The sequence below is a fragment of the Ambystoma mexicanum genome, chromosome 3p (assembly GCF_040938575.1).
Source record: "Ambystoma mexicanum isolate Mex_15411 chromosome 3p, UKY_AmexF1_1, whole genome shotgun sequence".
Lineage (NCBI taxonomy): Eukaryota > Metazoa > Chordata > Amphibia > Caudata > Ambystomatidae > Ambystoma > Ambystoma mexicanum.
Window position 1 is genome coordinate 1,030,712,535 of NC_090925.1, and position 25,691 is coordinate 1,030,738,225.

Genomic DNA, 25,691 nt, shown 5'->3' on the forward strand with positions numbered 1-25,691 from the left:
TATGCGCCCGCTCCACCGCAAACCCCTGAGTCAACGCTCCTCCAGTTATCCCTTGAAGCAGCATTGTTTCTATGTACTCCGTGGGGTTGAGGCCCTCTGGCGTTCCTACGATGCGGATGTTGTTCCTCCGGGCGCGTCCCTCTGCCTCCTCTGCCCCGTTTTCCAGGTTGCCCACGTGTTGTTCCAGGACGTGGAGCAAGGATTTGAGAAGCGCATGCAGCTGTATTCGGGGCCACCTCCTTCTCTAGGTCGCTTGTTCGTTCTGCTAGTGCTCTAACATCTTGTCGGAGGAGGTTCACCTCCTCCTGTACTGCCCCAACTTTAAGATCCAGAGCCACCTTCAGCTCGGCCACGGCTGACTCCAGTTTGGTCTCCCATGCCACCTTCAGGTCTGCGATTGCTGTTAGGATCTGCTGGTCCCTGCCCGCTGCTTCCGTGCCCACTGTAGGGGATCTGTCCTTGCTCCTGGCCCCCTCTGCCACTGGCGATGTTCTATTGTATTCATCCAGCGTGGGTTGTTTGCCCTTTGTTTTGGCCAGTTTGTTAGCCATCTTAATGTTGTGGGGCTTGCGTGTGCAAGCCTCTGGCGGATCAGACCCCGGTTGGCGAAGGGACCCGGCAGGCTAACTTGTGGTGGTTTCCCCGATGTTGCTTGATCTGTGCCTGGGGTGGGTCGTGCTCTCCCACGTAGTTATGCTCTGACAGTTCTGTTTCGACTCTGTACCCCAGCTCTTGCTGGCATAGGTCAGTGGCCGCGCCCGCAAGTGCTTGTGTGCCTCGCTGGGTGTGGTGATGGGATCGGCGTTCTCCCGCCTCAACCCCGCCTGGTCGTGGGTGCTGCCTGCCCACCCGTGCAGCACACTGCAGCGCTATCTCTGGGTGCATCTCACCCCCCCTGCTTTCCAGCTCTTGCGTTGTCGTCTGCACCCAGCACCTGTGTCGTTCTCTTTTGGCCCGCAATCTGGGAGGGGGACACGTCCTTGTCGGACCCCTGGTAACAGTAGTCACCCTTGTGTCTGTGGCCCAATGACTGTGCTCAAGGGCGTTGCACCCACTGCTGCCGTGTCCACGTGTTGTGGGGGCCCTAGGACTGCGGCGGGGCCCGGTTGTATATGCCCTTTCACTGAGCTCCTGTGCTGTGCAGCCGCAGGTCCATTGTCCAGTTCACCCCGGTTGGGGCCTCTTCCAAATTGCCACCTGCCACAGAGTATTCTGATATTCATTTAGGAGCTCCGAGCTGTCCCTGGCCCCCAGAGCCGCCCGCTCATTAGCCAGTATTCATCCGTCACAGTGCGCTGCATATGGGCCGGCAGCCGCTTCTCGTTTGCGCTGCGGCTATGGTGTTTTATGATGTTTATGCCCGTGCCCTCAAGGCTATCCGCTTCACATGGCCGTTATCTAAATGCTTCAGTGTCACGGCCGGACCACGGGGTTCTGGCCGCAGCTAATGTCCGGCCGGGCTGCGCGACACGCTCCCTCGCGGCCGTGGCCCTTTGTTGACTCCGTGGGGCTCCCCACAATCCCCCGTCACCGGAGCCGCTCCCTTTGCTGGGGCTATGGTGTCGGAGGTTACGCCATGTGTGTGAGCTCTGCTCCCGCTGCGGCAGTCTCTTCCTGCTTTCCATGGGCTCACGATCGTGCCATGATTTCAGCGCTGCTCCCGCCTGCGCTGCATTTCACCATTGAGGCGGCGGCGGTCTTTATTTATGCTCCCCGGGGGATCCCAGCCCTCCTGGATCACTGGAGCTACACAGTGCAAGCCACACATTACGTTACTAATTAAAGCTGCCTTGTCTATCTGCTCCTGGGGCTGATGGCTGCACAGTGTCACAGTTGCCAGCCTCTTTGTTCTCTAGGCGCTTCCCACAGATGTTCTTTGTGTGCTGCCGCCATTTTGATGTCTATTTCGTCCGGGAGACAAAATAGCTTAACTGTTCTTACTTTGTATCAAACATCCCGCCGGCACGATCAGTCTTCTCCCGGCGTGTTCCTACACCCATAGTGTACTTTTTGGGCTGCAAATCAATGTCCGCCTGCACTCATTTGTGCAGATCTATGAAACGGATCACGGAGCTCTCGACGATTGCAGCCTACTCCATGGCTGCCTAGCCACACCCCCGAGAGCCACGCCACTGATAACTGCGACGAATGCCAGTCTTTGACGTCGAAGGCATTGCGGGAGCAGAAGAAGCTGTCGGCGGGTAGGGTTTCCAAACCCTGTAAGTCAAAGTCCGCTGGAATTTCGACCGATGATTCGAGGGGTGACTCTCTGCATCGGTTTAAGTCCAGGGGGTCTCATTCCAAGAATGGGTCCCGCCATTCCTCAGCCTCCCCGAGTCATGTACGGAAGCGCCGTCATCGGTCGACTTCCGTGTCCTCGGCTGAGGACTCCACCAGACGGCGGGTTGCGTGTCCCACCAAGCATTCATCTCTGGCGGAATGGGACGCCGTCCGCATGGAGATGATGGCGATTTCTGAGTCGCAGGGCACCTTTCTGTCTGTGCCTTCGAGAGAAGCCGGCAAGGAACGCTCTAGAGCCACCGCGCGCACGCCTTCGGGCTCAGGCGGTTGGCGCGATCACCGGTTACCGGGACCCTTCGATGTCCCAGTCGGACAAGGAGGACCGCCACTGTGCCCGCTCCACGTCCCGGTCCTCGATGCCGTCGAGACCGTTGGAGCATGTGAGGCCTTCAAAAAAGGCATTGGTGCCGTTGGCGCCATGTCCGTCGAGGGAATTTCTCGAGGCTCCAGCTCCAAGGAAGCCATCCACGCCATCAGCGCCGAGGCCATCGAAGGACGCGCTCGGGGTCCGGCCTCGAAGCCGCTGTCATCGTCGGCGCCTCGGGCGACGTCAACACCTTTTGTAGAATGTTTGCCGGAGGTACACCGGAGAGCTGTGGAAGCTCTTAGGAAGGCGCTCAGCAAGTCTGTGCGGCCTGTATTCGACCAATACTCTGTTCCTCCTCCCAGGGTGGACTTGTTCCAACCCTTGGAGTACATTTCAGAGGTTGAGGAAGGGCCTGAGGTTCCTGATGACCTGTTGTCAGGGCATAGCCAGCTGGAAGACCTGCATCAGTCTTTGCATGATGCCAGTGGTCTTGATACCTCCCCGGAGGTTGAGTTTGGCAGGCCTGAGCCTGGTATGCATGCTGACTCATCGTACAGGCGCCTCATGTCGAGGGTGATGGAATATCTGGGTTGGTCGGCTCTACCTGTGGATTTTCTGCAGGATGACTTGACAGATATTTTGGACCAACGTCCACCCACTGACCCGGTGTTGCCTTTTCACATGACCTTACAAAGAAGGGTGGCGGTGTCTTGGACTGCTCCGGAGAGTCTCCCGGCAGTGAATAAGTCGTTGCCGAAAAAATACTGCCCAGCCAGTGGTGACCCCTGCTACTTGTCTACGCACCCTACTCCAGAGAGTTTGGTGGTGCAGGCGGCTACGGCCCCAGCAAAGCAGGCTTCGTACCCTAAAATCCCTTCTGATAGGGGCGACAAATGCTTTGATGGCTGGGCGAAGAAGGCATTTTCTTCTGGGGGTATGGATTTAAAGGCTGCCAACTCGTTTGTGCCCTTGCAAGATTCACGCACACTCTGTGGCATTGTGTGTCGTTGGCGGCTGAACATATTCCCGAAGGGGAGGAACGGGATGGTTTTCTTGCCCTCGTTCAGGATGGCAAGGATGCCATGTGTGAATCCGTTCAGTCGGGTCTGGACATGGCAGACTGTCAGCGGTCCATGGCGGCGAGCACCGTGATGCGCAGGTTTGCGTGGTTGCAGAAGTCGGGATTTGCTCCTGATGTACAGTCCCGGCTTCTCAACATGCCCTTTGATGGTGTCCATCTTTTTGGCAGCAAGGCTGATAAGAGCCTTGAGAGGTTGCAGACCTCCAAAGCTGCAGCGAAGTCGTTGAGCGCTGCAGTATGTCAACCTCTGCCTTTTCGTCATAGGGGAGAGCAGTCGAGGGGAGGTTCCTTTCGATACTACTCTTCCTTTGGTAGATCGACGGGGGCTGCCAGTCAAAGGGGCCACCGTAGGAGTACCAGAGGTGGAAAACAAGGTACTTGAGGTGCCAATGCCGCATGGGCAGTTGCCTCTTTGCCCTCAGGCACTGCTGCAGCCGCTTCCGCTCAGTCACGAGGCCATGTCCCATGGTTCGCCGGTTGGGGGAAGGCTGGCGCAGCATCTTGTAGAATGGCGTGTCATTACTTCAGATGTGTGGGTTCTGGAGATCATAGCCCACGGCTACTGACTTCCTTTCCGGCAGAGGCCTCACGACAATCCACCAGGGAAGCTCTCTTTGAAAGTCCGGATCCGCTCCTTGCGCAGGAAATCAAATCCCTGCTGGAGAAAGGCACCATAGAACTGGTGCCTGTAGCGGAGAGGAACAAGGGATGGTATTCCCCATATTTTTTTATCCCAAAAAAAGACGGCGGATTGAGACCCATCATGGACTTGCATGGTTTGAACAAGCTCCTCAGGAAGGACAAGTTCAAGATGGTTACTCTCTCTCATGTCCTCCAGGCCCTTCAACTTCAGGACTGGTTGGTGTGTCTCGACCTCAAGGACGCTTACTTTCATGTGCGTATTCATCCCAAGCACAGGAAGTACCTGAGGTTCGCGGTTTGCGACTCGCATTTTCAGTTTCGGGTCCTGCCGTTCGGATTGACCTCCGCCCAAGGGTCTTCACCAAGCTAATGGTGGTGGTGGCAGCGTATCTCAGGAAAGTGGGGATTCACATCTACCCCTACCTGGACGATTGGTTGATCAGGGCGTGCTCTCCCAAGCAAGTCCTGGATCATCTGTCAGTCACCTGCCACTCCCTTCACAGGCTGGGCTTATCCCTCAACTTAAAGAAGTCACACTTGACACCTACCCAGTGGCTCCAGTACATCAGAGCAATGCTAGACACATCCCTAGGGCAGTGTTCGCCTCCCAAGGTGAGGGCTCATCACATTCTGCAGATGGTGGACAAGTTTCAACATGCCCAGAGTCTCCCGGCATTCGAGTTCTTGAGGTTGCTCGGCCTCATGGCATCTGCATTCTACTGGTGCCAGAGGCCAGGCTGTGGATGAGATCTCTGCAGTGGGCTCTCAAGATGCAGTGGTCGCAGTACTCCGGCAGCCTGTCGGATCGCGTTCAGGTGCTGCCCTTGGTCGCCCATGATCTTCTGTGGTGTGCCGTCGAAGGCAATCTGATGAAGGGGGCTCCATTTTGGCTACCCTGGCCGGAGGTGACGATCGTGACGGACGCATCCCTCACGGGATGGGGAGCTCATGCCAATGAGTTGACAGTCAGCGGTTGTTGGTCTCCGTCAGAGTCCAGACTCAACATCAATTTGTTAGAACTGCGGGCTGTTAGGCTGGCGTCTGTGCGGGGGAAGAATGTCCTGATTATGACGCACAATACGGTGGCCATGCACTACCTCAATAAAAAGGGGGAGCAGGGTCACTCCCACTGTGCAGGGAGGCGATGCAGCTCTGGTTCTGGGCCATCCAGCAGGAAATTTTGATCTGGGCAGTTCATCTGGCCGGAGACGAAAACACGGCAGCGGACGCTCTGAGCAGGCAGAGCACAGTCTCTCACGAGTTGGAGCTGGCTCAGGAAGTATTTGGAGATCTTCGTCCTTTGGGGAGCCCCACAAGTGGACTTCTTCGGCACCAGTGTCAACCGGAAGTGCAAAAGATTCTGCTTGCAGGAATTTCCTCCAAGAGCAGCCTTAGGGGACGCGTTCGTAGTGGAGTTTACCTTCCCACTGCTGTATGCGTTTCCTCCAGTCCCCGTCATTCCACAGGTATTGCGGAGGTTCTTTTCTGGATGATCCTCATTGCTCCGGCATGGGCAAGGAGAGCGTGGTACCCCGACCTTCTAGACGTGTCCATTTGCCCTCCACGTATTCTTCCCTACCAAGACGATCTGCTCTCACGGGAGGGGGGTCGAGTTCTCCATCCAGAGGTCAAGTCTCTCAGCCTTCATGCTTGGTATCTGAAAGGCTCTGATATAAGGATTAGGACCTCCCTGAAGTTGTGATGGAGGTGTTGCTTTCGGCCAGAAGGCCCGCAACGAAATCCCTGTACCGTTGCCGTTGGAAGTTCTGCGACTGGTGCAGGGGACATTGGTTTTGTCTTTTTTAGTTTCTTTAGCCCATAAGGGCCTGAATGTGGGTACCATCAAGGGTTACCTGGCGGCGCTGTCCATATTTAAGCGCTCGTCTGGGGAATGTTCTTATTTTAAAATTCCTTTGATTTCTCAGTTTCTAAAAGGGCTAACTCATGTATTTCCACCGTCGCCTTTCCAGGTGCCGAGTTGGGATTTGAATTTGGTTTTAAAGTTCCTGATGGGAGCTCCGTTTGAGCCCTTACATTCTTGTCCATTGAGACTGTTGTCCTTTAAAACTGTATTTTTAGTTGCGGTTACTTCCGCACGCAGAGTGAGTTAGTTGCAGGCACTTTCCGCCAAACCACCCTTCACTGTGTTCCATAAGGACAGGGTTGTCCTTAGGGTATGGCCTTCCTTTCTTCCGAAGGTTGTGTCGGAATTCCATCTGAGCCAGAAGGTAATTCTTCCGGCATTCTATCCTCCTCCACATCCTGGTAAGGAAGAGGAGAGGGTCCATAGGTTGGATCCTAGGAGAGTTTCTATTTGTCACGGATGTCCTGGGTCAGAGTGACCGATCAGCTCTTTATCAGTTACGCTGGAAGGCATTTAGGTCAGGCTGTTTCTAAGCAGACCTTGTCTAGATGGATCATTTTGACGATCTCTGAATGTTATTGTTTGGCGGGGAAGGACCCTCCTGTAGGTTTACAGGCCCATTCTACTAGGGGTATGGCTGCCTCCACTGCACTACAGAGGGGTGTTCCAATTCGCAATATTTGCGAAGCGGCCACATGGGCCTCTGTCCATACTTTTGTGAAACAATATTCCCTGGACTCTATCCATGGGCAAGATTTGGCCTTTGGCAAGGCAGTCCTCTATTCTGCAATTTGATTGGGCATTCTAAAATTTCTAAATTCTTTTCCCACCTCCTTATGTTGGTACTGCTTTGGGAGTCTGTCAAAGATGTGGAATACGTCGGAGGACACAATCCCCTCGAAGAACAAGTTACTTTCTTACCTGGTAACGTTCCTCTGACGTATTCCACATCCTACCCTCCCTACCTGCCCCGCTACAGAATTTCTTTTGCGATTGCAGCTTCCGTTTCCGCAAGGCTTTCTGTGGTAAGGCTGGCAGAAGATTGGTGCCACACGTTCTGGGGGAAAAAACTACAACTGATGCTACGGGCGCCGTGCGTCCTACACATCTGGTGACGTCGGCCATCGGAGGAGGTCCTCGAGGGAGCGTATCAACGCAGGACGCCTACGCCGAGTTTTCTGACGCAGCACATCTGTGGTAATCCATGTAAAAGATGTGGAATACATCGGAGGAACATCACATCGAAAGAACGTTACCAGGTAAGTAAGTAACTTGTTCCTTGCATGCACGACAGGCATGGGCCAATCACGGCCCGTGGTGGGTCCAGTCATTCAGGCATACCAGACAAACTGGCACCAGAAGTGTTGATTGGGACCAGACGGTCCCAGTCCTCTTCCTAGGCACTAGCACACGTGACATGCAGGAGCCCGCGAAACTTGGTTTTTGCAGGAGGCTGCATGCCCAAATAAGGAATTCCCAGGTCTGCTCGACCTGGGGGAAGGCAAAGTGACACAATGGCCAAAGGACAGAACAAAAGACTTTGTGGCATGGCTGTTTTCGCCACTGGCCAGTCCTGAGGCAAACACAGTAAACGTGATATAGTTCATTAAAAATAAGTCAAGACTATAAAGTAAACTGCTGCCACCAGTTCGTCCTAGGCACACTTGTACAATCACCAAAACATCATTAGAGGGTGTCTAGGGCAATTAAACAAAAGGACCCCTATGCGCGGTACTGTGAGGTACTTGCACATAGATAAAAGGTTACCAAGCAATGACAACATAGTCAAAGTAGGCAACAGTATGAAGGAAGTGTCAGTTTTCCTATAATAGATGAGCAAAAGCCCAGAGGAGCGCAGCTGAAGGCTCCGCTGGAAAAAGTCAGGTTAGGTTGCACCGAAGGGAAATCTTTCCTACAGTTACTGAACCCGGTTTAACATCCACCGTACCGGAGAAGCCTGAGGAAGGCCAGGGCAAGGGAGACATTCCCCCACCAATTGGCAATACAAGGAGCCGAAGGAGAACCCGGGGAAGAGTCATTCCTTCTGGTGTGTTTGTGAACCCTGTGAAAAGCCAAGAGAAGGGAGCCATTCTCTTGAAATTGTAAAAAGAGCTAAAAGAAAAAGAAGCCATTCTATTGATACCGGGACTTTGGTTCAGAAAGAAACAAAGTTCCACCTCTGAGAACCTTTTCTACTCTAGAGCCATTCCCTCAGGAACCAGTTTCTCTGATGGAAGAGTCATTCTTCTGGACCAAGAGGACAACCAACTCCTTTTAGTTTATTGCAAGTGTAAGGGTTGGTAAATCGGTTTTGACGCCAAACAGTGGACTGTTTTAGTTCTTGGACATTCTGACGGATCCCTTTTAGTATTTTAGTTGAGGCAGGTAAACCGCTCTTAGAGTTAAGGCAAGATAGGGTTTTCTTTTCATTTTTCTTACTTAATAAGTATTTGCCAACCAACATGCCCCTCACTGTGTCAGAGTCCTAGTTCTGGACCCTTACAGTGGCTAGGTCCCGAAAGTAAGATATAATAGCACACCTATTCTCACCTTTGTTTGTTTGCTTCCTATTTCCTTTTGGACTCTCAAGTTTTGCTGTCTCAGGTTGTACCACTTATCTAGGTTAGTCGAGTTATTTGGCAGCAAAGCTAAATCTTGCCAGGAGCTCAGTTGTTTCCCATTATCGAGATCTCCTCATTAGAGTGGAAATCCCACCTTTCCTAGGTAATCTTTTCGGCAGTTGGCTCTAGAGTCCTCTGACTCTATTACTGTGCCCAATTGTTTTTAGCTTTTTAGTAAAGTCCCGAAACACACTTGGTGAGGTTTCAGTCGATTTTTAAAAAGTAATGGAGACTGTCTTATTTACTCAATTTGAGATGCATGTTCCAGGTAAAACCTTAGATAAAAGTTGTAGTTCGGTTCTTTAAAAGCTTTCCTATCACACATACTTGTTAGGTCCATATGATCAATGTTGTGCTTCTACAAGCGGTATTGTCTCCAAAATACACTGTTAAAATGTATAAACCTGTCTGTCTCGATTCAAGAACTTTAGTCTTGACATTCCCTTGCAAAGCTTGAGGGAGCAGTCGGTGACTAAGGATTGACTGGGCACAATATAACTCAGACCTCCTCTGAGAATTAGTAGGTAGGTTGAGCTGGTTTTCATAACCTGAGCAGGGGACAATTGTGTAAGCAGAAGAGTAGGATTGAGTTGTACCGTTTTTATTCCATCCAGCTGACTTTTCCCTTCTTGTTGATCATCAATCACTTCAACATGGCTTTTGTGATCGAGTCCATTCTTCTAGTGATCTCCACACGCAAAATAATTTATTTTTTTTGCAATTGTCTTTTGCATAATAGTGATAGAGATAAGTTGCATTACTCTGTGGAAAACATTGAGCTACAGAACATTCATGTTAGTAACCCGTTTAGGTACAGTGAGATGCTTGCGCTGGTCAAGTTTATGGCGCTAAACCGCCCCAAAAATGAACTGAAGTACTGATGTGTGAGGGCATGATCTGTTAGAGTGACATTTTATATTCTGATCCATTTACTAGTACAAGATACTGGACAATGAGGCCAAGTTTAGCGATGCTGTAGAAGTCTCGGTATAAAAAGGCTGTCACTGCTAATTACGTCTTTTGTTTGTACCGCAAACAGGTTTGACGTGAAAAACTGCAGGCGCATCAACCTAGGAGGTGGGCAGGCGGCCACCTATCTCCAGCGCCTTCTGCAACTGAAATATCCAGGCCACTTGGCAGCCATCACACTAAGCCGGATGGAAGAAATACTGCATGAGCACTCTTACGTGGCTGAGGATTACATTCAAGGTATGTGCTGTGCTCCATCAGTATAGTACGTTGTGGGTGACTGGAAGAAAGTGCTGTCTTTGCATCTTAGTCTAGACAGGGAGCTGCTCTGTAGCTGTGAAAATGTGATGCTGCGTGTATTGTGCTGTGGGCGGGCAGGGGGGGGACGCAGTATGGCCTATCTTCAGCCTAATAAGAAAACAGTCAGACACTCTGGTTCAGAAAGCCAGCTGTCTTGCATAAAGGTTGTTATACTATGAACTCTGTGTTCGTCTCACATACCTGTTCAGTGACCACTGTATTCAAAAGTAACTCAAATGTCAGTGCATTGCTGCATCCAGATTGAGGTTCATGGATCCTTTTAAAATCGCAAATTAAGATGAGGGTGTGCATGAGCGGCATTCATTAGGTGGAGGCTCATGAAGAACAACCTTTATGGACTCTAATTGAGTTCCACTATATGAGAACACTGGGTAGCAGCCGCTTTACCCAACAGACAGAGATTGCCAGTGCACCACACCCTGAAAATATCTATCTATCAATGGGTGGAGATTTAACCGAAGAAAATCTGCCGGACATGTATACCCAATTACACAAAACCGTCTGTCATGATTGGATAGGGACAGTACAGTGGAGTTTCGTTATCTCCCCCTGTATTGGGAAATGGACTGATTTCTGCCAATTTATTTCAAGCCCACTGAACCCCTCGTTCAATATCTGTCACTGCAGGAAACAAGTCTGAGGGGTTGCTCATATAAATCAAAAGGTTTTCAGCATATAGTGACACCCTATCTTCCCTCAGGTCTGTTCTGAGTTTGCTTGCTAGTGGTTCTATGGCCAGAGTGAATAGGGGGATAGAGAGAGGGCCACCCTGCCTTGTCCCCCCACACTAAAGGAAAGGTTTGTGAGACCGTCCCATTGACTTGGACTTCTGCCACTGGGGAAACATAGTAGGCAAATCTAGCTCAAAGTCTCTAAACCCCATGCGTTTCCATGGCCACCCACAAGGAGTCCCACCAGACGGAATCAAAAGCCTTCTCAATATCCATAGTGAGTAGAGCGAGTGGGTCAAGTATCGCACTGGCTTGACTTGTGGGGGAATTGTACCCTTCAGCGATTCATGCGTGTGGATTTGGTGGACATGAACCTGCATTGGTCCGGAAGAATTAAGGAGCTAATTATCACCAGCAAGCAATTAGCCAGAATTCTTGCCAGGATCTTGGCTCCCCCATTTATAAGTGAGATTGGTCTGTAAGAGGTGCAACATTCTGGTGGTTTGCCAGGCTTGGGGAGGACAACAATGCACACCTTCCTAAGGTCTGGAGGGAGACATCCATATTGCCTGCACTGTATAAATGGACGATGCAGTGGCCCGATAATGGGGTTGCCAAGCCTCTTCCATAACTCTATGGGGAAACAGTTATGCCCCAGTGTCTTCCCTGACTGGAGCTGGGAGACCGCAGTAGCTACCTCCTCAGTAATATCTGTTTTCTAGACTTCTGTTGCTCATTGAGACAGGTGAGGGCCACTGGTTCAATAACGCTCTGCCCCCCCACCCCCATCTGCAGCCAGTGCCCGTGTATTGTGATATAAGGGCTCATAGTACATGGCAAATGCTTTGGCTATATCTGCTCTTACCCCCCGCTCCCTGTTAACCTCATGCAGAGCTCTTACATGCCTCATACCTTAGTTCTCCAGCATGGGGTCTGGCATGGATTCACATGCTCATGAATATTCCCCGTCGTCAGGCTGGGAATCCTCGCTAAAGAAAAAGATCAGTATCAGTTTCGTTTCTGATCTGTCTTTCTCAGTAGTAACCAATCACTGGTCTCTGGGTCATACTGCCCCCAGCCAATGCCTGCCCTCTCCCTAAGACCCGCCCCTGGCAGCCATCCTCAAATTTTTACCGCACGTTCAAGTGTTGGGAGCACTCGTGCTATAGCTCTCGAGCTTTTACTGCGTTTGTGCTTTTTCAAAGAGATTTATCTCATTTTTTCGGTTTAATCGAGCCTCAAGCTCCACCGTTTCTACTCCGATCAACGGGGACCCATTTCAGACTTTTCTACACCCCTCAAGGGTGAAGTTTTCGTCGAGTTACGCTTCTTGGAGGATTCCAGAAGTTTCTGAGGCCTACCTCGCGGACGAGAGGATCATGGCCCAGGAGAAGGGAAGCTCGACTACCGGCAAACTGTTCAGGATCTGCCCTGGATGCAACCTACAGAATGTGTTCAAGGAGGACGAGCATTCGAAATGCCTATACTGCCTCCACGAGGACAAAACGCACGTGGAGAAGGACTGTGCGTTTTGCATGAACATGTCGGATTGGACTATGAGGGATCGTCGGACCCGTCTCTCCAACTGGCTGGAAGGCAAGAGCCCAGCAGGTGAGAAGAAGTCTGAGCAGTCTTCTAAGTCCTGTGAGGGCGACCTGGCGACGGGGGCCCAACAGAAGGCAAAGCACCGTGTGTTCACGGGAGCTCCTTGGCTGCCAGGCAGGGCGCGCCTTCACCGACGCCATCAACCACGAGCCAATGCTCTGGCTTGGGGAAGAGAAAACCCGAGAACCAAGCTAAGCTTCTGGAGAAGCCCCAGTCGATCTCGAAGGAACCGGCCGAAGGAAAGCGAGGCAGTGACTGTCCCCCTAAGGTGAAGGCCTCAAGCGCGCCCATGGTGGTGAAGGCCTTGATCCCGGCCAAGGCCTCGATTGAGGGAGTCGCTGCGGCCCTGGCGAAGCCTGTAGAGGCAACCTCAGTGGAGGCGACCTCGGGGTCCAGAGTTTCCCTGCCTCCGTGGAGGGACTCCTCTTTTAAGTCCATCGAGAAGACCCCCGTGAAGACCCTGGTGGAAAAAGAGGGGGGGCGGTGTCCGTTACGGACACAACCTCTGAGGAGGAACTGACCGAGAATTTGAAAGAGGTCCGGTCCCACGGGAGGAATCCCGACGAGGGGGACGACGAGAGTGAGAGTGGCGACGAGTTTCCCGTGGAGGAGGAGCAGCCGTCGCACCTGCCATGCCCGTCGCAGCCCGAGCCGGACAACTCTGTGGCCATTTTGACGGCAATCCAAGCCTTAAGCATGGAGAGGAGGACGAGACTGCCCCTACCCCCGACAATGACCCAGCTGAACCGGGTCCGTCGGGAAGCCCTCCAAACAAGGGGAGAAGAATTCATCCAGCCTTTGTCGCCTTCCCCGGTCCCCACGGATGACACGGGAACAGGCACGGCCACGACGGGGACGGATGATGATGGCGGTGACGATGGGACTGACGCCCGTCTTCGGTTCCTCGGGCGTCCTCTCCTGACGAAATTGGCTCCTTCCACGCCATGATTGCCAGGGCGTCCAAGCTTTTTTCAGCTCTGCCCCGAAGAGAAGGAAGGCTTCCTCTACCAACGGCGCAAGGCCAAGAGGAAGACGGTCCTCGCGGTGCTGTTGCTGGATGACATCTGGGACGAGGGACTTGTCCTCCTGTAGAACCCTTCCACGACGCCTGCCAAGAGGGACCGGTACGAGAAGAAGTACCCGGTCCCCGACGCTGCCCCTTTGTGCCTTAGGGCACAGCCAACCCCGGATTCGGTCTCAGCAGCGGCCAAGAAGAAACCGGGGGAGTCGGGGGGGCCTCGGCTTCATCTTCAACTTCCCCACCAGACCGCGAGGGAAAGAAACTGGACGCCATGGGACGACGAGTCAGCTCGTTGGCGGCGACAACGATCAAGGCGGCCAACGCCCTAGCGATTGTGGCCCGCTACGACAGGGAATTGTGGTACAAGATCGCCCCCCTGTTGGATTTCCTACCGGACGACAAGAGGGCGGAGGCCCTGCCGATCCTACAGGAAGGTGAGGTGGCGTCGGACCACGCCATAACGGTAGCCACGGACATTGCCGACACGGGTTTCTGCCAGTTGGGCAACAGCGTTTGCCTTAGACGGCGGGGGTGGCTCAAGGCGACGGATTTCCGCCAAGACTTACCGGCCAAGGTTTTGGACATGCCCTTCGACGGGAACAATCTGTTTGGAAAAACAGTGGATGAGTCACTGCAGGCCATTAAGACCGACACGGAGACGGCTCGGGCCTTGGGGTTCTGCAGCAACGACGGCCGCCCTTTCGGAACTCCGGAGGCAAGCAAGGTGCCTCCCAAGGATTTGGCGGCGGCTCCTCAGCGTACCGTCAGGCGGCCCGCTACTCCTAGTCGCAAGAAGCTTACAGGGGATGAGGCAAGTCGGTTGGATCTCGCCGTCGTCGACAGGGAGGGCAAGGCCGCTTCCAAGCAAGACTGAACCGGCCGTTGCGTCGGGCCCCCACCGAAGCACCCCGGTGGGAGGCCGGCTGACGAAGTTCGTCAGCGTGTGGGAGTCAACCTTCACCAACCGTTGGGTGCTGGATGCCCTGGCCCACGGGCACACTCTGGAATTTCTCAAGAAGTGCCCCCAAATTCCTCCCGTGGCCAGGAAGGAAAACCACGTCCCTCAACTGCTGTTCGAGGTAAGGGCGATGCTCAAGAAAGGAGCCATCAAGCTCGTCCCAAAGAGGCTCTGGGGCTCCGGAGTATACTCAAGATACTTCCTCGTGAGAAAGAAGACAGGAAGATGGCGTCCCAGCCTGGACCTGCGTCGACTAAACAGATGCATCAAGGCACAGAAGTTCCGGATGGTCACCCTCCAGCATGTGCTGGGCCAGCTGGAGGAAGGCGACTTCCTATCGTCGTTGGATTTGGAGGATGCATACTTTCACATCCCCATACTTAAAGGACACCGAAAGTTTCTCAGGTTCGTGGTCCAGGGACGGCACTACCAGTTCAAGGCCCTCCCATTTGGATTGAAGTCGGCGCCCAGGGTATTCACCAAGTGCCTAGCGCCAGTGGCGGCGCGGCTGCGCCTGCAGGGGATCCACGTCTACCCCTACCTGGACGATTGGCTCATCCGAGCAAGAACAAGGGAACTCGCCGTCGAACACACAGCGAAGACCGTCCAGCTGTTCACGGACCTGGGATTCTCCATCAACTTCCCCAAATCCCACCTGGTTCTGTCACAGGTGCACTGTTTCTGGGAGCCAGGCTCGATACAGTAGCGCGATTGGCCTCACCGTCGGAGGAAAGGACGAAGGCCATCCTGGGCAAGGTGCAGCGTTTGCTGGCCAGGGTGAGGCCCATCAAGTCCCTTCTCGGGATGATGTCCTCATGCATCTACCTGGTGCGCCTGTGCAGGCTTCGGATGCGCCCTCTACAGAACTTCCTCGACGCCCGTTGGATGCAAGCGATGGGCAACTTCAAGGACAAGGTCTTGCTCAATGAGGTATTCCGCCAAGCAATTCGGTGGCGGGGCACCCGTGCGCATCTCGCGGCGGGCACGGACTTTCAGACCCCAGCACACCAGGTGACCGTGACGACTGATGCCTCCCTGGAGGGGTGGGGAGTGCACACTGGAGGTCTCCACACGAGAGGCCTCTGGCTCCCGGAGGAGAGGACGCTCCACATTAACATACCGGCGCTCCGAGCAGTGTTCTGGGCCCTCAGGTCGTTTCTCCCGTCCCTCAAGGGGAAAGTGGTGAGGATCTTCACCGACAACACCACCACAATGTTCTACATCCGGAAGCAGGGGGGAACAAGATCCCCGGCCCTGTCCAAGGAAGCCCAGGACCTGTGGGGTTCTGGTACCCTTTCATCTGGCAGGGACAAACAACACAATCGCCGACTCACTCAGCAGGGAGCTGTGCTCGTGCCACGAGTGGGAACTGAGTCAGGATGAAGTGGATCGACTCAACGATGGGGCAAACCCCAGATCGACCTGTTCTCGACGACGATGAACTCCAAGTGCCAGAGGTTCGCCAGCAGGTTTCCCCAGCCGAGGAGCACGGGCGATGCTTCCTCGTTCCCCTGGGATGGCCTGTTCCTGTATGCATTCCCTCCGTTGCCGTTGCTACTGCGACTCGTCAACCAGCTCAAGCGGTCCCGGTGCAGGATGATCCTCGTCGTACCGGCGTGGCCGAGGCAGATCTGGTTTCCGGACCTTCTGGACTTGTCAGCGTCCCCACCAGTCAAACTGTCGATGGATTTAGGCGGTAGGATACCGCTTTTTAAGCAGTCCTACCGCCTACCGATTTTTTGACACCAAATACCGTTTTTTTTTTTGGTTTTTAAAAAAAAAAAAAAAAAACTTTTTTTTTTGCTCGGGGGAGTCTTTCAAGGGCTCCCTCAAGCTGGCGTACCGGGAGAATGCCCGGCATGCAGGCCTTTGATGTAAAAGGTGCCCACGGCGGTGGGCTAAAGTGCCCCTCCGCCGCGGGTGCCTTTGGCAAAAGGCGCCATTAGCCCCCCACCATGCCAGCTCGGGGGAGTCTTTCAAGGACTTCCCCAAGCTGGCGTAGCGGGAGAAGGCGCAGCATGCAGGCCTTTGATGTAAAAGGCGCCCACGGCGGTGGGCTAAGGGCGCCCCTCCGCCGCGAGTGCCTTTCACAAAAGGCGCCATTAGCCCCCCACCACGTCAACTCCGGTGAGTCTTTCAAGGACTCCCCCGAGCTGGCGTGATGGCAGAAGGCGTGGCAGGCGCCTCATTGTCATTGAATGCACGCGCGGCGGCGGGCTCATTCAATGACAATGGGCTGCTGACGCGCCCTATTCCTATCATTACCTCCTCGCCTGACTATTTTTGAAACTTTAAGATTCCTACAGATTTTTGGTCACAGAATGTTGGCATGTATGGACCCGGAGTCGCTGAACTTGCAGGCCTGGCTCCTGCAGCACTAGAGTTCGGAGGGTACGATATCCCGGCGGACTGCAGAGGTTCTTGCAAAGGCCAGGGCGTCCTCAACTCTCAAGTGCTACGGACACAAGTGGAAGAGGTTCTCTGTCTGGTGCCGTGCACAGAAGATTAACCCTCTACGGATTACGGCCCCTCAAGTGCTACCGTACTTGCTGTCGCTGGCAAAAGCTGGACTAGCTCATGCTTCCATCAAAATACATCTGGCAGCGATTTCCAGATACACCTGAACTGCAGAACGGTCATCCCTGTGGTCTCATTGCCTGGTGAAGGAGTTTATGAAAGGACTGTTCGATCGTTCCTGTCGGTGAAGGCCCCAGCCTCGGCGTGGGTTCTCAACGTGGTGCTGACCAGGCCCATGGGCCTGCCCTTCGAGCCTTTGCATTCGGCTCCGTTGAAGTTCCTGTCGTGGAAGACAGCGTTCCTTGTGGCCATCACCTCCGCACGACACGTGGGAGAGATTCGGGCCCTATCCTGCAAGCCTCCATACTTGACTTTTCACGAGTCGAGGGTGGTACTGAGGACACACCCCTCCTTCATGGCCAAGGTGCCGTCGGACTTCCATCTCAACAAGCCCTTGTTGGTACCAGTTTTCTTCCTGTCGCCTTCGTAGCCGCCGAGAGGACTTTGCACTTGCTGGATGTAGCTAGAGCGCTGAAGTTCTACGTGGACCGAACAAAGAGTTTTTGGAAGACATCACAGCTGTTTGTGAACTTTGGACCTGTGAACCAAGGGAAGGCTCTCTCGAAGGCTTCTATTTCCAGATGGCTCCCTGGCTGCATCGTGCACTGTCACTGGTTGTCAAACCGACCGTTGTCGGGCCGTCTGAGAGCCCATTCGACCAGAGCGATCGCTGCCACCACAGCGTTCTTGTCTGGTATACCCATGCTGGATATCTGCAGGGCTGCTACATGGAGGTCGATGCACACCTTCACGAGATTCTACTGCGTCGACCGGGATTCCAGGGAGGAGTCCAGTGTCAGCCAGGCAGTGCGGCGCAACCTGTTCGCCTGAAGGTGGGCCAGGTGAGGAGGTAAGAGTTGCTTAATGTTGAGTAATACTTAATGTTGAGCCTTTGCCACCTCCCGTGGTTGTGCATGTGTGTACTGCTATGTATTCGTATATTCATGAGCATGTGAATCCATGCCAGACCCCATGCTGGAGAAGGAACAAGTTACTTACCTGTAACTGTTCTCCAGCATGGGTCTGTCATGGATTCACATGCGAACCCTCCCTCCTATCCTCCGCGGCTCTTCACTTGGTCATACTGCCACTTTACGTGCTACCAAATCTGGAGATGGCTGCCAGGGGTGGGGCTTAGGGAAAGGGCAGTCATTGGCTGGGGGGGCAGTATGACCCAGAGACCAGTGATTGGTTACTACTAAGAAAGACAGATCAGAAACGAAACTGATACTGATTTTTTTCTTTACTGAGGATTCCCAGCCTGACGGGGAATATTCATGAGCATGTGAATCCATGCCAGACCCATGCTGGAGAACAACAGTTACAGGTAAGTAACTTGTTCCTTCCTTTCCAGCCACACTATCATCTTATTGGATTTGTCCCCCGAATCGTGAATCTGACTGCGCCTGACACGATGCACTTGCTTTGCTTTGTCCAGGGCCCGCATTCCTGATCATTTCTTGGGCTGTCAGCGACTCCTCCCGTAAGGTATTGGATCCAGAGTTGAGGAACTCCTCCTCCGCCGCAATGGATAGCCTCTCGTTTTCTTTCACAGCTAATGTATGCTCCTTCCGTTTTGCCGAGACTATTGAGAGCACGTTCCCCCCCCACCCTCCTTGCCCTCCCGCGAACCGCTTGGTATCCTTCCCACAAGCTAACTGGGCTGTTCACTGCCACTTGGTTAACGTCAAAATATTCTGTTGTATGATTCAAACCCTCTACAAAGTCGGCGAAGCCTGGATAGTGTGCGTTTATGCGCCGTGTCGTAGCAGGTTTTTCGGCGCCCACTTCTAAGCTCAATGGGAAGTGCAGAGTGATATGACATCCCTCTGCCAAGGATGTTGCTGAGGAGAAGGAGTACCCCTGCTCAGAGGCATGCATAATTCTCCATGGGTCGAGCAGGTCCATCGATGCCGAGAAGGAATCTAACTTGGTAGGCATATCTGTATTCCTACTGCCAATGTGAGTTTGGACCCGGCCCAGCTCCATAATATCATTAAAATTGACCCCCCCTACCCCCACCATCCCCAAGACCCACACATCCGATTGGCTGTGCACAATCAAAGCCTGGAGGTCATTCAATAGCTCGAGCATAATGGGGTTGAGGGGGCGCATAAACAGCTACAAGCCCCCACGTGACCTACCACCCCACCCCACTCCCCTCTCACCAATACAAATCGCCCACGTGAATCACGGCGTACCTCCATGACTTTGAAGGAAATCCACGTGTGTACAGAATCCAGCATTAAAGACAATTTTATAATTGGTTTGTCTAAAGAATTGTCTAAAGAATTTACATTCTGTCCCTGCTAGGTGAGTTCCGGTAGAAAGAACTGGTGAGAAACTGTGACACCAGCCAGCGTTTTATACTGGAACACAGCCCATTCACATTCCAGATTAATAGAGACTGCCCCTTCACTCGCCATCCTTCCTGAGAGTTGGTATCCGGCTGTGACCTTGGTATCTCACTTGGCAATCTAGACCTTTTTTAGCAGGCCGGATTTGTGTTTCCAGCCAGTCACACGTATCTTTAAGAGTATGAAAGAACTGGGCCATCTCCATGTGATGCACCTTGTGCAGCACCGGGAAGAAGAGGGCTTACTTAATGCCCCGAGCGATCAATTTCTTTTTTACTGAGTAAAAACATTGGCACGCTCTCTGGACATACCTAATGTAATCTGGGAAGAATCCAATCCGACACCCATTATAGGTGATGGGACCCGTGGCCCTTGCCATATGAAGCAGTGTGTCTCTGTCTCTGTAATTTAAAATTCTTTAGATTGTTGTGCGTGGGGGCGCTCCAGCAATGGGTCGGCCTACTGGAATTCGGTGAGCCCTTTCAATGGATAAGAAATTTGAATGTTTCTTTGGTGCCATCAGGGTCTGCTAGCCATTGTTCCACGAAAGGTTCCATGCAGGGCTCCTTCTCCGGTAGCCCAAGAACAGATTGTTGCGTCACAAAATTCTTTTGTTGTCCTCTTCTCTGCTTTCCAAGATGTTAGTTTCTGAGACACTGACGCCAGTTGCTTCTCCTTGTGCTTGAGAGCATCCTCAGAGTCCCAGATGTGCTGTTACGCTTCTCCCACTCGTGAAGTCAGCTTGCATAAATCCTGGCGCAAAAAGAACCTCTCTGGATGCCCCTAATGACGCTCATTATGTTGGCGAGTGCCCTCCGGCTCATCATTGCGGGAATATGTGCTTTAGTGGGTGGGAGACCATTCACTGTGTATTGCTCGATATTGTTCTGAAGGCCTGGGTCCTTAGTTTTTCTTTCTCCATGGTGCAAAATGTTCCAAACCTGCGTTAGTGTCCACCGTTTACAGCTGTCTGCTTTACAGGTTAGTCCCTGACACTGCACCAATTGATACCTGCATGGAAAGCTTCAGTGCAGGCCTTTCTGCACCCTCCGACTGGGTCTCAAAGGCACTTTGTGGCACCCCCCCAAATCCCCAACAGTGAGTGGCTCCATGTGGCCTTGTTGCCGCCTCCTTCCACCAAGATGCCTATGCTGATTGTTGACCGAAGGTTCAAAAAGTAAGGATATGTCCTTCAGGCCGATGGGATGCTATGCGATGGGTGACCAGGGTGCCCGTGGTCACCCTTAGTTCCCTCTATCCCAGAGCAAGAATGAACAATGTAAATGCAGTTGCCACCAGCCCCCAAGGTCCTAGGATTCAAAGAGAGCCCCCTTGTCCACTTTCAGTCTGGCTTACAATAGTTCCCCCCCCGCCCCCCGGTCCACGCCGTGGATGTTGTTTTCTCTCACACCACTCCTGGCAGGCAATTTACAGCAGCCGTGAGGAGCGCAGCCAGCCATCACTTCCATTCTTGTGGTCCCAGCCTGGCCAACAGGTGCAAGCATGCCCTTCAAGTGGGTTGCTCCTCCGCTCATTGCTTTAGTCCGGGCTCCTGTGTTCTCACCCTCGGACCTGGCTCGCAGTCGGCACTCTCCGTCCCATACAGGACATCGCTTGGTAGCTGGTTTCTTCCTCTGTATGCCCTCTCGGCGGCTGGGTCTCAATGCTGCTGCACACCTCTGGGGTCAGTGAATCAATGTGGCTACCAGCAATGGTGGCCTCGGCAAGCCTTTCTAACCTTTCTCCCTGGCTGTTAAACCACTACCTGGCACCTCTCATCCAATGTATTACCGCTCTCTACTCCAACTTTCAGTGCTATGAGGATGACACTCAGCTCATTTTCAGGCTCCCCTATGCGGCCTCTTCTCCTTCTTTCATCTCTGATTGCTTATCCGCAATATAGGAGCGGTGTGCCGCCAATGATCTGTCTTAATGCCAGTAAGACGGTGATCCTCCTCATCGGGACACCTGCATCTTCCTTTCCTGTCACTCTGGCCGGCCTCCCTTGGTCCGCTTCCTGCTCCCTCCTGTGAGGCTATGAACCTCTGGGTCATCTTCGACTCCACACATCTCTCTAAGAAGTCAAACTACCAATAGCACCTCCTTAGAGGTATTCTTTCTTTCCTCGCCTTCCCCCAGAAGCTCACTGTCTCCAGAGCTTTGGTTCTCTCTCGGCTGGACTACTGCAACAGCCTCTTTTTTAAATCTGCCCGCCTCTACTCTCCACCCTCTACAACTCATCCAGAACAGGACTGCCAGACTTGTCCTTCACCTCATGCCCAGGGATCGTATCTGTCCAGCCCCAAAATCTCTCCATTGGCTCCCAGTGGCTGCAAGGATCACGTTCAAGACCCTCTGCATTATTCACAAGGCCTTCTGGGGCCTGGCACCGCAATATCTCCAACTCTCTCTTCGGAAATATCTTCCTACTTGAGCTCTTCGCTCCTCCACCTCCAACTCCTTAAGGGTCAGTCGCTTCTCCAAGAAAGAAGTTGGGGGTAGATCTGTCCTCGGCTGTCGCCTGCCTCTCTGAAACGTGAGGAGAACCATCTTCGGTTCCGGAAGCACCTCAAGACCTTTATCTTTGCTTCTGCTTTCTCTCTTCCTCTCCCCTGCTGATCTCCTGTCTGATATTGCACTGGTCACCTGGCTACCCTCTGAATTTGGGCCCAGTCCCCTGCCCGTAAGGTTGCACACCCACACAGACTCCTTGCAACCCCTGCACTTTGGATCTGTTGCACTACAGTCCCCTTACCTGCACTGACACCTCTTGTCCATCCTACTTGTTGTTTTATCCTTTGTACAGCACCCGCCTATTCTCCCCTTCAGCTGGCACTTTTCCTCTCCCTTCTCCCCTGCGCTTGCACAATCTCAATGTCACTAGGCCTAGTAAGTTTGTTGTCTTTTTCCTCCCTCTGTTTCCCCTCCCTTGCCTCGTCGCGCCTTGAAACACTTGTGTATAGGCGCGTTATAAATGCCATATTATATATCGTATGCTGTCGCCTGGGCTCATGCAGCGACAAATCAGTCCACGGATTCCTGGTACCAATTTCTTTTGAAAACTAGCACGGAGTAGCGTTCTGCCATCAATTCTTACCCAAATGGTTTCAGGATACATGATTCTAGCAAGATTTCGACTGCAGGATATTAGATGGCCCAGCGGCGTACGATAGACTCGCGTCTCCATTCCTAGGCTGCTCAAATATGCCCTCGTAAAATGACTTTGAGGGGATTGGGCCCTCCGACGTATTCCATATCCATGACAGTAATCACCGCAGCTGTGCGATGATTACTGTCATAGATATGGAATACGTCGTCGGATCATCCCATCGACAGAACGTGACCAGGTAAGAGAGTAACTTGTTCTTCTTGACCCTTAGGGTTCCCCCCTCTCCTTGGGTGGTTTACTCTTCATTATCTTTTTCCTTAGGTGATTCACTTGGTTTTTCTTCCCATTCACAGAATTCTCTCTCCGATATTCTCCACTCTTTACTTCTTGACTTATGGGGTATTTGCCCCTCTTCCTATGGTATTTGTAACCCAGAGGTAGAGATCTCTTTTCACATTAATACAGTTCAACTTTTCCAACTTTCAATGCAATGTCTCATCAGTTATATGGGACGAGTTTTTGCTGCTTCATAACAATTCGCTGACAGCCTCCTGGTTCTCCCTGTTACCTTTGATTCTGCAGGGGAACATCATGGGGATTGTATGGTTTCTCTTTATCTGCTTTTCTTCTGTCTTCTCGACTCTGCCGGCGTCCTGCTCTCAATACTCTCTCTCCCTGGGATCCGGTATGGCTGCAGGTAAGTGGATGTCTCGTTGTTGCCTCTGTGCTGTGGTTTTCGGCATCGTTTGACGGGCACTATGCCCACTATGAAAGGGTTGTGGTCATGCCACCACTGGGATTAGCAATCACATCTCATTGGCTTCTCGCTGCATGTAAATGCTGGGAATCCAGTGTTTCTTTATCTTGTTCAGGCCACGTCTGAAAGTCGTGGGCTCCACAGCTCTCCTCAGCTCCATCTCACAGGTGTCCCGCCGTCAGTGGACTTCCTCTGCTTATGATCTATGCTCTCTCTGGATTTCGACTCTCCTCAGAGTGTTATGATCCTTTTTCAGTCTACTCATCAGTTTTATGGAGGTCTTTTATTAAAGAGATGGATTCACTCTTGTTATCAAATTTTATATTTTATTTTTGTCTTCTTCCAAGTCCTTGGCTGCTATCTTCATGTGTGAAAGTCCCATATATGCCACTATGGGAAATGGCTTGAGGAGTTCCTCACCAGAACGGGAGTCATTGTCCCCCAAAGGGGACTCTCCCATTGAGGCCCCACTTGCTCAGACTCCTGCAAGGGTTTTGCAAAGTAGGCCCACCTCCCTAGCCTTAAAGGGGGAGGCTGCCCTTTGGAGAGAAGGAATGAATTCCCGTGATTCGTCACATTTAGATTTTCTAAAAATTACATTCTTTTAAAAAGAATTCATTTTTACGTTTTAATTTTTTTGAAGCCCAGATCACCTAGGAAGCTTTCTCGAGCCACGGATACCTGCATTCAAAAGCCCCTAAAGCCAAACTTAGCCTTATGAAAAGATTGAACTTTCACAGTGCCTTGATCCATACGCGAATTTAGTTTGGGCTAACTTGGTGTCTTGCTATAGCGGTATTTATGTATTGTGAGGCAGACAACTTGGTAAAGGTTTATCAGAAGATGCCATTTTATGAACTCAAATGGGTTTGGCAAATGCCTCACTATACCTACCCCAAAGAGGATTTCCCTGCCTATAAAATAAATATTCTAACCTAGGGAATCTGACCCTCACACTTATGCATACATCAAACTTACAAAGGGAATATATAGTTATGTTCAACATAAAACTAATAACTGTGTATCCTTGTAACCTGGGTTGGATCCCCTTCCCCAGATTCAAAGCAGGATTTTCAATCAACAGTTCAAAATAGAAAAGTTCAGTTTTGCAACCAAGTTCTGATTATAAAGTTGCTCTTGCTCAAAGTCTTTCTCTCACTTTGACTAGCCGTTCAAGCAAACAAGTCTTTGTCTCGCTGCTTGTAGCACAGAGTTCAACATAACTTCAAAAGATTTCCACTTGGATTTTAACCAACAGTTCATTTGGATGAGCAAATCTGTATCTCTCCACTTGTAGCAAAGAGTGTAATACAACTTCAGAAGTTCTTGCGAAACAAGAGACTTCCACATTGATCTCTGTCAACCATGTTTGTCAGGATGATTACACAACAGTTCAAAAATACTTTTTCCATCTTCCCACTGCTTTTTTTGCTGGACTTTTAACCACAACACACTACTTCAATGACTTCTTCCTGGTCTACTAACCTGCCAGGACTACCACTAAAAAGTTCCTACCCACTATCCTCGCCTGCCAGGACAAAAAGCTCCTAACACTACTACAAGTAATTCTGTCGTGGGGTTCACTTCAAACCACTTGATGAAGTCTTGGACTTTAAACAACATCATAATATTTCTTCTGGGAAAACGTGATATACATTGGTGCTGTTTGTTCCACTCTTGTGATTGCCAAATGCTCCTCTCCTCCTGAATACATTCCATCATGGGGGCACCTCTCCCACTTTTACATCAACCAAATGCTGACAATGCCTCTCTTGCAAATGTGCTCTTTGGCTTAGACAATGCTTTTTGAGGTCTTTTCCAACTACTGCCTCTTCCTAACTCTGGCAATAAGAGTAATAATTTGCTTGCTTCCATGATGGTTATTTATTTGTATTGATTCATTATGAACCTTTACAAAACATAAAGAAGATATAGGACATATAAGATGTATAAACACAAACGTTCTGTAGAACATGTATAGACATCTAAAGCCTCTAAAAAATGATGGTTATTGTTACCTTGTTCTTTTATTGCTCCCTTGGCTTTGGCAATAATGTTCGCCTTTATAGTAGTGATAACTTTTCCTCTTTTGTCTGTGCACAAAGTTCATATCACGCCACTTCAACTTCTATGCCAGTTCGGTATTCAAAATAAGCATTAGTGGTCAGCAGGCGACTATGGTGCGTACCAGGGTTGCCCATCAGTGGTGAACTCACTGGTTGCTGCATATGCCTCTGCTTGCTATGCTGCTACAGTGTCTTCTGCTTCCTCTGCTGCCTCCTGCATGGCAAACGGCTTTGCTTCCCGCAGCCCGCTGCAATCGTGAAAGGAGTGTGACTCGCTCCTGAAGCACTCCGGTGCTTGCCTGCCACCGCAGCACACCACCCTCTTTCTCATCCTTTCCTCCACTGATGAGGTCGCTAGACAAGTCCGATTTTATGAAAGCCTCATCAAAACAGGTTCATCCCTGTTCCTCTAAAACCATGAAGGACCACGTCGATACCCTTGCACCGACTGCAAGACACTGGTG

At 51.8% G+C, this 25,691-nt stretch overlaps 1 protein-coding gene across 1 annotated transcript in view; it reads left to right on the forward strand.

Moving 5' to 3' along the window:
• ACTR5 (actin related protein 5) overlaps positions 1–25,691 on the forward strand; it is a 508,848-nt gene that overhangs the window by 116,074 nt on the left and 367,083 nt on the right. Inside the window, exon 3 of the mRNA XM_069652370.1 lies at positions 9,856–10,025. Coding sequence (XP_069508471.1) covers positions 9,856–10,025 — 170 coding nt within the window. The remainder of the gene's footprint in view (positions 1–9,855; positions 10,026–25,691) is intronic.